This window comes from Myxine glutinosa, chromosome 11 (genome assembly GCF_964187855.1).
Source record: "Myxine glutinosa chromosome 11, kmMyxGlut1.1, whole genome shotgun sequence".
Classification (NCBI taxonomy): Eukaryota; Metazoa; Chordata; class Myxini; order Myxiniformes; family Myxinidae; genus Myxine; species Myxine glutinosa.
In genome coordinates, this window is record NC_136271.1 from 5,661,271 (window position 1) to 5,676,772 (window position 15,502).

Sequence of the window (15,502 nt, forward strand, 5' to 3'; positions counted from 1 at the left end):
TTGAGGTATATCAGAGCTGAGGATCTGGTCACATGATAGGGGGGATGTGATTACGCATGATGTAATTATGGCGGCTGACTCTCCACACCGTCATTTTGATTCCAATTTCGTTCAGGCCGAACATATCGTCGAACCTGTAATATATCACGATTGCCATCCTCTACCTTTACGTTTTTCATTCAGTGTGAAACACAAGCAAACCGATTGTTAAAATGACCATCAAATATCAAAAGCATGAGCGTTACGTCTCTTGCAACAATACGGTACGTATAGGCCTTAGGCTTCATGCCTACCCTTTGGACCGCTTCAGACAAATTAAGCCCAGGTTTCTTAATGCAGTAGTGTATAGTTTCAGTAGTATCGTTTTCGTAATAGTAATAATAATAATAATATAGTAAATATGACCATAACACTTTAATCCCAATGTCATGAATACAAGGTTAATGGATTGAAGCGGTGTACCGTACGAACAACCGCGGAAGTAAGGAATTCACCTTGGTTTTTTGATAGCTTGTTATTAACCCAACCCTTGTGGGGTATATAGATTACAGTAGATCTTCCCTCAGTTCTTTAAGTTAAACTTACCTCACGGATGTCGGGATTCCTCCAAATTTCTTTGTTCAATGTTATAAACAGCATCTGTTTAAAAAGCTAATCATGTGTTTGTGGTTTATAATATTTTTTACAAGCCCGGCTACACCGCTGTTAGACTTTCGGTCTTGTTTTTAAATAACAATAAAAGCAAGGCACAGTGAGGTGAAATTTGCTGCACGTCAGGTGCAATGTGCGCGGAGCAAAATGAGTGTTCACTTACGTCCTTAGGATGTCTAATAAATAAAGAAGATATAAGCAAACCTGACACTAGGCCGAGGCTTCAGACTTTGGCACACTTACAAGCCTGTACCATCGAATAAACTGTTCTAACCTGTCATTTTTGATGGACTTTTTACGAGTAAATAATAATTATTCAGATTTGACCACAAAATGTTAAATGTATCGATAAGTTTGTGCATGGCACATTGAAGAACATGCAGTGGCAAGGCTTACATGATTCAAAATGGCCGTAAACACCTTACAGAATGCACGTATTGCTTATACATCGACAGTTACATGGAAACTGCTGTGTACCTGCTTCGTGGTGACCCACCTGTTCAGCAAACAGTCCACATACACCAATTATGCAGAGGACATTAAAAACAGCTGATCCAACGATGGTTCCAACACCGACGTCGCCCTTGGTAATGAAAACACCTGGGTAGGGATGGGAGGTAACCGATGATGTTTCAATCTGACAAATTTGTTTGACTATTGTCAAGAAAGCATATGGTGCAAAACACAGGTGTATACTCATAAACCCGGGGAGGGAGGGGGGGGGGGGGTGTAATGGTTTATTACACAGCCCTAGTTGTTTGGGTCACCCTCTCTTCTTTTCCCCTCTTTTTTTTTCCCCCCAACTCAATAATCCTTCCTTCCCTCCCCCAGACTCCTCTTCTGTTCATCAAATTAATCTTCTCAATATATTTCGCCCACCCCAATTCTCCTCTTTATGTACGGAATATGGAGATGGCCCATAACCAATAGACAAATAAAATGGAGCGGATCAAACAAAACTTAGTGACAGGTGGTTGGCTAAATTTCTTGTTGCCATATCTGAAAATTTCTTGCTTACAAAGTAAATATAAAAAAACAACAACAACTCAGTGGTCTTCTGAATTTGAACAGGTGTTTATTTTTGCTGGTGAACAGGAGTTCAGGTGCGACAAGGAAGGACTTTGTACGACAGAGAATGCCCAGTTGGCAGCTGGCTTTGGAGGACAACTTTTGTATCCCACTGATACGCCGGATTTGAATCCGGACCTGAACGAAAATCGAATCGGGTTGTTCATGTCGCCTACCCAAATCATCCACCAAGTTTTGTCCCAAGTCATCCACAACTTTTTGAGATATTATGCTATATATTGTTTTTGGCTCCTTCTCTCAATGTTGAAGAATCACTTAAGAGATTCAAAAAATTATTGTATCTGGATCCGGATCTCCTCGAAAACCTAATCAATGCGTCCCTGTCACACACCCAACCTGTCCACCAAATTTCACCTGAATCAGTCCATAACTTTTTGAGATATCAGGTTCACAGACAAAAAGAGACAGACAGGGGTGAAAACATAACTCACACGTCCACCTTTGGGGTCGGATGTAAATATAACACGTGATCTCAACTACAGGATGCATGGAAAGTACAAGCATTGGTTGTCTGAAAAACAACATTCTGTACAACCTGTGAGAAAGACGGCAGTATGAGCGGGTGGAATAAGGTATTGAGATAAACAAAAAGTAAGGGACAATCCACAAAATAGCCGACTTGCTCAATGGTGGTGGAATTTTGGATCACCAGCAAACCCTCCACTCTCCATCTTCCGCCCCCACCCCAATCTACCCCCAAAATCCCTTCCATTTCTGTATGTCCTTGTGTATTCACTTTTCATTTATCTCTTTAATTCCCTATCACCAACACTCTTACCATCTCCCTTACTCCCATGTTCTTCTCAATTTCCCTTTATGTCAATGTACGCTTTCTCCTCCCCCGACTGTCTCTCTCTCTGTTTCTCTTTCTCCTCCATCAACTGTCTCTCTCCAAGTTTCTCTTTCTCCTCCATCGACTGTGTCTGTCTCTGTCTCTCCATCTCTCACTCAGTTTCTTTTTCTCCTCCATCGACTGTGTCTGTCTCTGTCTCTGTCTCTCCATCTCTCACTCAGTTTCTCTTTCTCCTCCATCGACTGTCTCTATCTCAGTTTCTCTTTCTCCTCCATCGACTGTGTCTGTCTCTGTCTCTCCATCTCTCACTCAGTTTCTCTTTCTCCTCCATCGACTGTCTCTATCTCAGTTTCTCTTTCTCCTCCATCGACTGTGTCTGTCTCTGTCTCTCCATCTCTCACTCAGTTTCTCTTTCTCCTCCATCGACCGTCTCTATCTTAGTTTCTCTTTCTCCTCCATCGACTGTGTCTGTCTCTGTCTCTGTCTCTCCATCTCTCACTCAGTTTCTCTTTCTCCTCCATCGACCGTCTCTATTTCAGTTTCTTTTTCTCCTCCATCGACTGTGTCTGTCTCTGTCTCTCCATCTCTCACTCAGTTTCTCTTTCTCCTCCATCGACTGTGTCTGTCTCTGTCTCTGTCTCTCTGTCTCTCCATCTCTATCTCAGTTTCTCTTTCTCCTCCATCGACTGTCTCTCACTCAGTTTCTTTTTCTCCTCCATCGACTGTGTCTGTCTCTGTCTCTGTCTCTGTCTCTCTGTCTCTCCATCTCTATCTCAGTTTCTCTTTCTCCTCCATCGACTGTCTCTCACTCAGTTTCTTTTTCTCCTCCATCGACTGTGTCTGTCTCTCTGTCTCTCCATCTCTCACTCAGTTTCTCTTTCTCCTCCATCGACTGTCTCTCTATCTCAGTTTATTTTTCTCCTCTATCGACTGTCTCTCTCTCAGTTTCTCTTTCTCCTCCATCCACTGTCTCTGTCTCTCCATCTCTCAGTCTCGCTCTCTCTCTTTCTCTCTTTCCCCTCCATCGATCCCTCTCCCTCCCCATCCCCCTATCCCTCTATCCCTCTCTCCCTCAGCAGATGTAATCTGGAGATACTCCTGAGGATAAAATTATGAGCAGAAACTCATTTTGCTTTTCTGTGGGCCTTGAAATTACTAAAGAGAAAAGTAGGAAATTGAGAGTGTGCTTAAGCAAGGGTCATTAAAGGGAGCAAGGATGTACAGCTCATCGACTGCAACTTAATCACACAAATTGCTCCATAAAAGGACGGTTCTGCTTATTTTATACTCGCCGTTAACGTTTGGTTGGCTGGAACAATATGTTGGAAACAATCCACCTGCACAACCCAATAGCTCTTTATTGCCTTGCCAAGCAAAAATAACCACACGAGTAAAATTCTGTCAAATATTTGTACAGCCAAACCAATTAACACTCGTTATTGATGAATGAAGGAGGCCGGATGTGCTTGATCATCAGCAAACCCAACGAGTCTGCCTGCAATCTGGTCCGGCCACTAATTAGCATTCAAAAGTGATGATCCCCCTTTATAGGCAGCCAATAAAACAAACAACAACAACAGGCATTTTAAGGCCATTTTCCCTGCTAGAGCGGGGGTTAGCATTGCGGGCCCCATGACAATCTTCTCCATTTTGCCCTATTTTCTGCATCTCTCCTTGTTAACCCCCTTGCCCGCATTTCTTCTTCCACCATCTTTAGCCAAGTCTTACTCGGTCTTCCCCATCCTCTACTTCCTTCTACATTCATTTCCATCACTCTTTTCAACCAGTCACTTTCATCCTTCCTCAACACATGACCAAACCATCTCAACCTGTTCCTCTTCACGGCATCCATAACAGGCTCTATTCCCATCATCTTTCGCAATTCATCATTTGTCTTCCTCTCTCTCAATGATACTCCGCACATCCACCGAACCATTGCATTTCCACCCTTTCCAGCCTTCGTTGCTGCTCTACGTTCATTACCCATGTCTCGCCCACATAAATCATAACACTTCTCACACCTGCAGCATACACCTTTCCCTTCAGCTTCAACGACACTCCCCTCCTCGTCAGCACGCCACTCAGTTCCCGAAACCTCTTCCATGCACATCTCACTCCAGCAACCGTTGCCGAGTCTGATCCACCTTCTCCATTCAGCATGTCTCCGAGGTAGCAAAATGTTTTCACACCTTCCAGCTTCACGCCGTCTCCAAGATCCAACTCAACATTTCCTCCATCTGCAGCTCCCTCTGTGCACACCTTACATTTGAATGTAGCTGCCACACTGGTTAATGGCCCTCTCAAACCACTACCTTTTTGATGAACCCACTCAGCGCACATTCTACATTGAATGGAGTTCACTCTGACACCCTTCCTGCACACAACACATGGCCACTTCCCAGTTCTTTCCACCTCATCACATGCTTTACCACTTGCCATCACCTTTGTCTTTCCGATTCGCAACCAATGCATCATGTAATCAATACGCTTACACTACATCATACAAATGTAATAATAAGCTAACGCATAATCAATAACCTGTGAAAAATTATCATATATTCAATAAACTTACACTATTAGTTTAATGGAAGGAATGCTTTCATCTGGCTAAAGAGGTAACCGGAAAGTTTTAAATATGAAATGTCGTCTTACTTAGTTTAATATACGGACTGAGCGATGGAGGGTCTTCCCTTTATACAAGCCCATCACCTTGGTGATGAGAAAATCCATCAAATTGTATACAAATGCCAAAAAGGTAAAATATCCCATAAAAGAGGAATCTATTTAATACAATGCAAATATGGCAGGATTATTGATACCCCTGCCCGATTCACACATTTCATGGCAAATAAATGCGTCTCTCCTTACTTCTACCTCCTCCAAACCTTCTCGAGCTGAGCTAAGTATGAGGCAGATACACCAGCCCAGAGGGGAGAACAGTATTCCATTACGCTGTGGATGAAAGCCTTGTATTTGGTGAGGAGCTCAGATGTGCCAAGGAAGGACTTCACACGACGGAGGATGCCCAGTCGGCGACTGCCTTTGGAGGCCAGCTTGGAAATGTGGTTTTCCCAGGAAAGATCATGGCAGATAGTGAGACCCAAAAGCTTGAGTGACAGAACTTCTTGGAGAGGGTTGTTCAGAAAGTAGATGGGAGGGTTTTCCAGACGATCTTTTCGGAGAGACATGGTGAGAGTGTGAGATTTGTCAGGATTGAAAGACATGTTCCACTTGTTTGACCAGACCGTGATTTTGTCCTGGTCTGCAGAGCGTGAAGTGGCTGCTGCCTGCCGATTTGAGGGTTGAGATATGGAGCAGCAGAGAATGAAGAGGCTGCTGCCTGCCGATTTGAGGGTTGAGATATGGAGCGGCAGAGAATGAAGAGGCTGCTGCCTGCCGAATTGAGGGTTGAGATATGGAGTAGCAGAGAATGAAGAGGCTGCTGCCTGCCGAATTGAGGGTTGAGATATGGAGTGGCAGAGAATGAAGAGGCTGCTGCCTGCCGATCTGAGGGTTGAGATATTGAGCGGCAGAGAGTGGAGTCCAAAGCAAAAAGATAGAGAGATCATTAATGATGATTAGAAAAAGCAAAGGGCCCATAAAGGCCTTAAAACACTGCCTTGAGGAACTCTAGCCTGGACAGGAATGGGAGATGAGAGAATCCTGTTTAGAGCCACATGTTGACCACAACAGGAGAGGAAGTCCACAAGCCATGCATGGAGATTTCCATGGATACCATAAGAGGAAAGTTTGGGGAGCAGGGCGGGGTGCCAGACCGTATCGAAAGCTCGAGATACATCAAGGGAGACGGCTCAGATTTCCTGTTTAGCGTTGAGGACCTCCATCCATTGTTGAGAAAGCAGTCTTCATTCCTTCAAGCAGAAAGCAGTCATTTTCCTCAATTTCAAGTTTCTCAGTTTCAGCCTCCACCCCATATATCGTAAAGAGATGACCCTGAAGCGATGTACATTATTACAAACGTGTTTGGAAAATACAATTGCCGGTTAATTAAGCTTGTCACTCACCAATCACAGATGTGAAGAGTTCTGGAGCTGAGCTTCCAGCAGCCATGAAAGTCGCTCCAGCAACATCTTCATCAAGGTTTAACCACTGTGGTGAAAAGAAATAATTTAGATCTAACAAGCCACCTGAATTGGTGCGACACCTTAATCATGTTGATTATAGCAACTTTTATACAAATATGTCTGTTTTGTTTTTTAATCTGGCCACGATTGAACAGGTGTTCGGCACTGCGATGGGCTCCCCAGTGTCTGTGGTGGTTGCCAACATGGTGATGGAAGAGCTTGAGATACGCACCATCCCATCCCTCCCAATACAGCCACGTGTCTGGTACCGCTATGTAGATGACACTTTTGTCATCTGCCCCAGCACGGCTGTTAATACAATCCAGGAGGGCGTCAATGAAACGTTTCCTTCCATCAAATTTACCTGTGAGGAAGAACAGAAGGGGCCGCTTCCGTTTCTTGACACCATGGTGACGAGGAACCCAAATGGAAGCTTGAGTACCGCAGTGTATAGGAAACCCACCCAGAACGACCATTACGTTGATTTTGCATCTTGCCATCCGACGCACCACTAAAGTAATCCGTAATAATCGTAATAAGGTGTAGAATAAGCTAAGTTTCTGCTTCTCGTCCCTTTTTTCTTTGGTATTGAAATAATCACATTGTAAATATCTGTAAGAAATCAAATTGTTAAAACGTTTCCCTTTCTCTCTGTCTGTGAATGTCTCTTCTCCATTGATCCGCCATTCTTCGTATCCAGTTTAACATCGACTGTAACGGCTTTAGCATCCCTCTGGCGGATACCAACGGTTTTTGCTCGGCCGTCCAAATTTCCATCAAGGAACAAAGGAAACCGCCGAAGGGTACATACGGTGCGTTCTCCGATTGGCACCGTCACGTGGTACAGGTAAGCTATCGCGTGACGGACCAATCGGCATTCGTAGTTGCTGATTTGCAACCTGCGAAGTACGAAGTTATTCGTGCACGGCAGCCGCAGGTCCGGTAAGTTCGGGAAGGAGCGGATGTTATCCCCCTCGTAGTAAACCCGAACCCCGGACCGTAACACATTCGGTGTTCAGGAGCGGGATTCCTCCGAGCACCGTAACAATTTGGTGCTGGGAGTGAGTCCCTAGGTGTCCCTCCGGATACCGCAACAATATATATATACTAGACCTGGGCGATAATGGAGAAATCTATATCACGACAATGTACCTCATTATCACGATTATCGAGATAATATAAATAATGTAATTAGCGCCTTGAGAGCCATGTAGCATCCAATAACAACACACATACAAACGACATGAATACCCATAGAGGTTTTTTTTTTTTTTTTTGGGATACTGAATCGAGGCTCGTGAAAGAGCTGACATTTACTTCACAAACAAATCAACCAGACAAACAAAATATATAAAAAGAGGGAGCGGAAGTCAAGAGAAGGGTAAGCACACAAACACTTGAGAGCACACAACATTTAAGAGCAGGGAGATGTGTGGGAGGGAGAGGGCTTGGGTGGAGGAGGCGTGGGAAGGGGGGGGGGGTGGGAGAAGTATAAAACACAAGGACACAAAGGACTTCCAGGACAGAAGTTGGTATTTCAAAAAAGTGGAATTGGGGTGAAATTAGCGGGGATAGAAAAGATCAAGGTTTTGGATGGGGGAAGATAAGAGATGGTGGTGAACAGCTGTTTTAAAGCCCTGGAGGGTGGAGTGGGATTGAAGAGAGTGAGGGAGTTTGTTCCAGAGGTGGGAGAAAAGAGGAATGAAGGAGTGAAGGTGAGCAGAGAGTCTTGATTTTGGCAGTTTAACCATAAGAGGGTTGCAGGCAGATCTTGTGCGACCTGTAGGAATATTTGCGGGACAGAGCCCAGAGAGAGCTGGGGGGGGGGGGGGGGCAAGGCCAGAGAGGAGTCGGTAGAAGACGGAAAGACCACCAACCTGCCTGCAGTGAGTGAGTGAGAGGCCCTTGGAGTTAGCTTCATCGCGGGAGATTCCAATGATTCTGAATGCTTTGGTTTCAACAGCGTGAAGATGAGCTAGGTGTGAGGCAGGAGCACCAGCCCAGAGGGGAGAGCAGTATTCCATTGAGCTGCGGATGAAAGCCTTGTATGTGGTGAGGAGCTCAGGTGTGCCAAGGAAGGACTTCGCACAACGGAGGATGCCCAGTCGGCGACTGGCTTTGGAGGCCAGATTTGAAATGTGGTTTTCCCAGGAAAGATCATGGCAGATAGTGAGACCCAAAAGCTTGAGTGACAGAACTTCTTGGAGAGGATTATTCAGAAAGTGGATGGGAGGGTTGTCCAGTCGGTCTTTTCGGAGAGACATCGTAAGAGTGTGAGATTTGTCAGGATTGAAAGACATGTTCCACTTGTTTGCCCAGTCTGTGATTATGTCAAGGTCTGCAGAGAGTGAGGAGGCTGCAGACTGCCGATCTGAGGGATGAAGAATGGAGCGACAGAGAGTAGAGTCATCAGCAAAGAGATAGAGAGGCTTTTCAAGAGAGTCAGAGAGATCATTGATGAAGACCAGAAAAAGCACAGGGCCCAGAACACTGCCTTGGGGACCTCCAGCCTGAACAGGAAGAGGAGATGAGAGAAACCCATTCAGGGCCACACGATGACTACGACTAGAGAGGAAGTCCGCCAGCCATGCGTGGAGATTTCCATGGATACCAAAAGAGGAGAGTTTGGTGAGCAGAGCAGGGTGCCAGACCGTATCGAAGGCACGTGATATGTCAAGGGAGACAGCTCTAATTTCCTGTTTGGCATTGAGGACCTCCATCCATTATTGAGAAAGCAGAAGCAGCATGTCCAGAGTAGAGTGACCTGGTCTGAAACCAAATTGATGGTCAGAGATCAAGCCATTGGAGAAGAGGAAAGATTTCATATCTGAAGCAATGATGGATTCCATGACTTTGCTGATAATTGGGAGAAGGCTGATTGGTCTGTAGTGCGCTAGGATCTGTTTTTGCACCTTTTTTGTGCAAAGCGGTGATGTTGGCTGATTTCCAAGCAGATGGCAGATGACCTTGAGCAAAAGAGAGGGTGAAGAGAACAGAAAGAGGGAGTGAAAGAGCGGAAGAACATGATTTTAGGACCCGTGGGCTGATGCCGTCAGGACCAGTTGCAGAATCAGAGTCGAGGGTTGACAGAAACTTTTCCACCTTGTCAGGAGGAAAGGACACAGAGTCCAGGAGCAGCTGGGTACGACTGGGTACGGTGGGTACAGAGAGGGATGGGTTTGGGTCACAAGATTTAGAGGCAAACACAGAGTTGAGGCATTCAGGTTTTTCACGTGCGGAGTCAGCCGTGTAGCCGTTTGAGGTGAGGGAGGGGTTGGAGGGGGAACAAACACCAGAAACAGATTTGACCAGATGCCACCAGGATTTGGAAGAGGGAGACAGATAAGAGAGTTCGGTCTTGGGAACGGTGAGATATTGTTTCCTGGCTCTCCTGAGGGTGGACACACACTTGTTTTGGGCTTTGTGAAAGGAAATGAGATTTCCTTCCGTTGGATTTGCTTTCCAGGAGACGAAAGCAAGTTGTTTCTGGGCAACAGCCTCACCACAAGATTCCGTGTACCATGGACGGGAGGAAGGGTATGACAACTGAAGACGAGATGGGATAAATCTGTGCATGAGAGAGAGCAATTTACTTTGAAAGAATTCCCAGGATGAGTTGATGTCAGAGGCGGTAGAGATGGGAGACCAGTCCAGATGATTGATGGCTGCTTGAAGACCGTGCCAGTTGGCCTGAGTGAAATGCCAGACTCGTCAATGCTGAGGAGGCTCTCTGAGAATGGTCAGAGAGATGTCCAGTTTAACAAGCACATGATCAGATGAGCCGATTGGAGCAGAAGAAGAGCAGCAGACATTTTCAGGGAAGTTAGTCATAACCAAGTCCAGATTTAATCTTATATCACTTGGATTTGTTAGGATGTTCCCCCCTGGGTCCAAAACCGAAGATATAAGTCGTGCTGGTTTCTCTACAGTTTCTAGGTGAAAGAAAGACTTAGTTGGGGTATCTGAAACCTTTATATTCTGTATTCTTAGCCTAACCAGTGTGCCCGCTGCTTTTTCATGGATCAAATCCCTTAATTGGGCCTTCTTCTCGAGTAGCAACCGATAGTTCACCGCGTTGCTCTCTTTGGCCAACTTGCCCTCTAACCTTAAGATATCTGCTTCCAAGCAAGCCATCGTGATATGTTTTACGTTGGCACAGTGTGAAATAAATTGTTGACAAAATACTCGAATTTGGGCCTTTCGGTTGTCCCACCAAAGACTAATTGAGGAGAAAGAAGATTTTTTAGTACTCATTTCAGCCCAGAAATCACGAAAGGAGTCTGTAAATAAACTATCTTCTAAAAGTTTAACGTTAAACCTCCAGTAACTATTTCTGCATGTGGGTCGAGGAAAATAAAGATCTAAGGTTACCATATGGTGGTCTGAAAACAATGACGGAAAACAACCTGAAGAGGCCGCGACGTTCCTAAAGGGTACATTAATGTACCAGAGGTCGAGTCTTGCCAAAGACACCCGGCCATTGGCACATCGACACCAGGTATACTGGACTATGTTGGAGTGATGCAATCGCCAAACATCCAGTAGACCGGCCGTCTTAAAGAAACGGGATAGGTCCGCATGGGACTCGGGGTGGGGTTCTGCAGAGTTTCTGTCCTTCGAAGGGTCAAAGGTGCAATTAAAGTCACCACCAATGCACACACATTGGTCGAGATCAACTGATTTCAGGTGGTTTACCATGGAGGTGAAGAAGGCCTTTCGGTCCCTGCTCTCACTAGGTGCGTACACATTGAAAATGGTACAGCGGAAGTTTTGATGTGCAAGCTGAAGGGAAATAAGCCGGCCTTTTATGACTTCCTGAAAATAGCAAGACTCAAAAGCGAGACCTGGCTTTAGAAAAAACCCAACCCCAGCAGATGAGGCTGACAGATTGCTAAAATAGTGTTGGGGATATGGGAATCGTGTGTGTAATTTGGTGTAAAATTTTCCCTTTTGAATGCTGTAACTTCAGTATAAAGATCAGAGGTCGCCCTTAGTTAATTCATCGCATACACGTAGCAAATCTTAAGTTCCCCTCGTAGTTATGTCCTTAATACATGTTAGTATAAGGCTCTGTGGTCCATTAGTTCATTGTGTTGCGTCAATTAAATAAGACAGGTCCCTCCGACGCCCCATGGCATCTTCCAAGTGCCAGGTTTGCTGCAATTGACTCCGTTAGCAACTTTGCTGCATTTTCATCTCCCGTCCACTTTGCTGCATTTGACTCCATTACGCACGAGGTAACCTCAGAGAAGAAAGGCGTGTCTCCACCTCGTCATCGGGGGGGGGGGGGAGGAGTCAGCCAAGCGCGAGGAACAAGGCGTGGCTTTGCCAACGCCTCATCAAGAGGGGCGGGATCGGTGAGCCCTCGCACCAATCAAGGCTGAGGCGAGCTCACCGAGGGGCAGATCCAACGCACGCGGGTTGATCCCAAAAGCACGTCATAAAAGGGCAAGCGCGGGGTTTTATAGGACAGAAGTGGACACGAATGGTTATGTGCGCGGACTGCCTCAACGTTCTGCCCCCTTGCGCTGGAGCTTGCGCCGCCTCGTGTCGTCTTGGGCCCTGCTGACTGCGGAATCGACGCGAGAAAAACCAGCATCACGCCACCGGCCCTGACACCTTCTCGAAGCGACCTCCCTGGACCGTGCCCCGTCCTGCTGGCATTCAATCCAATCGGCCATTTCCCCCATGTAAGTGTGCCCGTTTGTCTGTCTTTCATGTTGTCTTGGGGTTATAAGTAAGACTGTTCATAGATAAGTTAATAATTGCACTGTGTCTTCTGATTCTTCCATTTCCTTGTATATTACTTTGATTGCTTTTCTTCCTTTAGTTGTGTGTAAATAATAATAAATCCTGTTATTCCCTACTTTGTCTTCTACTTCTTCATGCTCTTTCGGTCGCTTTAGAGGTTTCCATCATTGCACACCTGTGGCACGATTTGGCCAACGTTTAGGATCGGGTTTAGTACTGTTAATGGCTCGAACTTCGGGTTGCTAAAACCGCTCGGCAACTAGTCCATCCAAAACCGGGGTTCGAGCGGTACTTGTCTCCCTGGTCTGCGGAGGGACGGATAAAGGTATTCGGGATAAACCCTGGACCCATAACCCTGATCCGTTCCATCCTGTGGGAGAGCGTTACAAGTACCAGGACCGGGAGATGGCCAGCTTAACAGGACAAGGGGCTAATCACCCCTTGCTAACGGGAGAGCCGTCCCCCGTATCTGTAACAATTGGTGTCTGGGAATGAGATTTGAGGCCCGAACCAAATTTTTTATAACATCAAAAAATTTGGTCAAAAATTAAGAGCGCCCGAAATTTTTTAACATCCTAAATTTAAAATAGTGCCATGGATGGTCAAGGCGATCGGATGCAGGTGGGTGAGTCAGAAGGGGGGGTAGAAGTGACCCAGGACCCCAGGGAAATGTATGTGGGAGAAATGGAGGAGGAGAGAAATGAGGTTGTGGTTGAGGGGGTATCAGGTACACAAAATGGCGCCCTCGCGCACGTGGTTGTAGAGACACAAAATGGCGGCTCGCACATGGCTGCGGCGGGGGTCACGCCCGCTGCACCAATTGGGGTGGTCCAAATGCAAGCCTTCATGGCCCAAATCATGGCGGAAATGAAATGGGAGAATGACGGTCTAAACAAATTGAGTAATAAAATTGAAGAAATAACTGAGGGAATGGCGAGGGACAACGCCGAATACGAGGTAAGGGAGGCTGAGAAGGAGGTTAACCGCAGGTTGAGCGAAAAGGTCCCAAGGGTGCACGACGAGGTAAAGCGGGTCGAGGAGCACTGGTTGGGCGAAGTGGAGAAAAGCACGGGTAACTGGACCGGGGTAGAAAGCGCGACCCGGGGTATGGGGCAGCCGGCGACCGCTCAGGTAGAAGAGGGAATTTTAATAAAGCCAGCGGTCGTCGTGGTGAATAAAGAAAAAGCAATAGTTATAGTGGAAATTGAAAAGACGACGGAGGTCGCCCGGGAATTGGAGGGAGAAATGGATTACGTGCAAAGTCCGTGCTCACATCACGATGCTGTGCTTAATAATCCTTATAAGGATTTGCAGGTGTTGGTGCAGGGAGGAAGAAGAACCCCGAAGGTGAGACGGGCTGTATGTGGTGCCGGGAGATTTTGTAAGAGGGGGTTTGGCGCGAAGAGAATTGTCGCGCGATTGGGGTCAATATGGCACCCGGGCGTTAGTGAAGGGTCCCGGGTGAGTGGAAATGGCGTGCTTGTGAGGAAAAAGTGTGCATCGGGGAATGAGTGTGTTACGAAGCGCGAGTGTGAAACCGAGTGCGAGCGAGAATGCACGTCGGGGTGTACGGAGTGTGACACAGGGAGTGAGAGCAATACGGAGTGTACGTGCGAGGGTGAGTGTGACACGGAGAGTGAGTTGGTGGTGGAGCGGGTGCGAGAATGCACACCTGGAATGGACGGTGAGAGTGTGCAAGGGAGCACACCTGAGTTGGTTGTGGCGCGTGTGCGGGAGAGCCCATCGGAGCGCGTTAGTGGGTGGATGCAAGAGTGCACGCCCATGGTGAGTGGTACGGAGTACGTACCGAGTGAGGAGAGTGCGCAAGACGGTGCGCGAGGTGTGTTAAGGAAGTGTGCGAACGGCGAGTGTGAACGAGAGGTGTGGTGTGTAACAGGGAGTGCGGAGGTGGAATGGACGGAGTGTGTTGGATGCACTGGAGGCGCCGAGACACTGGGTTTTGTGAGTGTCAAAAGGGTCGCGTGTGCGTGTGGGCATGCGAGTGAAGCATCGATGTTGACCGGGTTAGCAGTTAGGGCGACGGATAGCGGGCGCTCGGTGCGCGGCACGCTTTGTTGGATGCGAAGCTTCGCGCGGATCGATGCTGCGTCGCCCCGCTTCGGAGCGTCGCGCATGATTTGGGTCGGGCCCCGCACTGAATGGTCGGAGCCGCGTCAGAGAGGCGATCGGCGTGATTCCGGGGGAGCAGAGCCAGGTCGGACCTTCGTCCCCTGGCGGGGACGGGGTTCCGACCGGGCGAGCCTCGGTCATCGGGCCAGAGACCGCGAGGTTCCGCGCCGCGATGATGCGTGGAATCTTGGCCCGAGCATGCCTCCTCCCCAGAATCGTGAATGCCGGATGGACCCAACTGCAGGCAACAAACCACCCGCGGTCATTGCTCGGCTTTACGAAGCCGAGCTTTGAAAATATAACGACGCACCGAGGCTCAAGTATAGCGGACTGTGATAATGATAGTGTTTTGGACCCGAAATTGAGGATAGGGAATTTGATGATTAGCAGAATTTGATGATTGGTAGAATGATTGGTAGAATGATTGGCAGTGATTGAAATTTTTTGGATTGGTTGAAATTGGATGAGCAAAATTTTTGTAGTGAGAGATGCCCGATGTGGTGGGATGGCAACTCTGCCATCCCTCACAGCGGGGGCAAAGGAGCAATAGCTATGGGGTTTGGCAGTGAAAACTAGCCCGGGAGGGTTAGGATAATGATAGGGATCTAGAGAAGATGACCATAGGTAACGGTAAGGTTAGGTAGCGACATTGGACAGGTAGTGGGGACTTAGAGAGGGTGTTGGATTATAATGACGAGGGAGCGCAATAATGTTAGGGGCGACTGGGAAGCGCGAGTTTTAGCAGGGCACCAGGTAGATTAGATGATGCCGTGTGAGTGAGTATTGATATCGGTGAAATGAGGAATTGCGGGGCAATGCTCGGGAAGGATGTGTGTGTGAGCGTGGGAAAATCTGGGTGCCTGAGGCAATGGTTTTAAGGATCGGAAGTGTATGGAGCAGTGTATGAGTGAGTACTAGTGATTGAGTGTTGTGTTGACCAAATGGTCCAGGGAGGAAGGAGGGTGCAGGAAGCACCAGTAGGAGTGATTGCACAGGTGTGCAA

At 47.2% G+C, this 15,502-nt stretch overlaps 1 protein-coding gene across 1 annotated transcript in view; it reads right to left on the reverse strand.

Annotated features, from left to right (window-relative positions):
- SLC24A4 (solute carrier family 24 member 4) overlaps window positions 1–15,502 on the reverse strand; it is a 247,878-nt gene that overhangs the window by 162,037 nt on the left and 70,339 nt on the right. The window contains exons 5-6 of the mRNA XM_078765934.1: window positions 6,559–6,643; window positions 1,148–1,251 (exon numbers count right to left, since the gene is read on the reverse strand). Coding sequence (XP_078622060.1) covers window positions 1,148–1,251; window positions 6,559–6,643 — 189 coding nt within the window. The remainder of the gene's footprint in view (window positions 1–1,147; window positions 1,252–6,558; window positions 6,644–15,502) is intronic.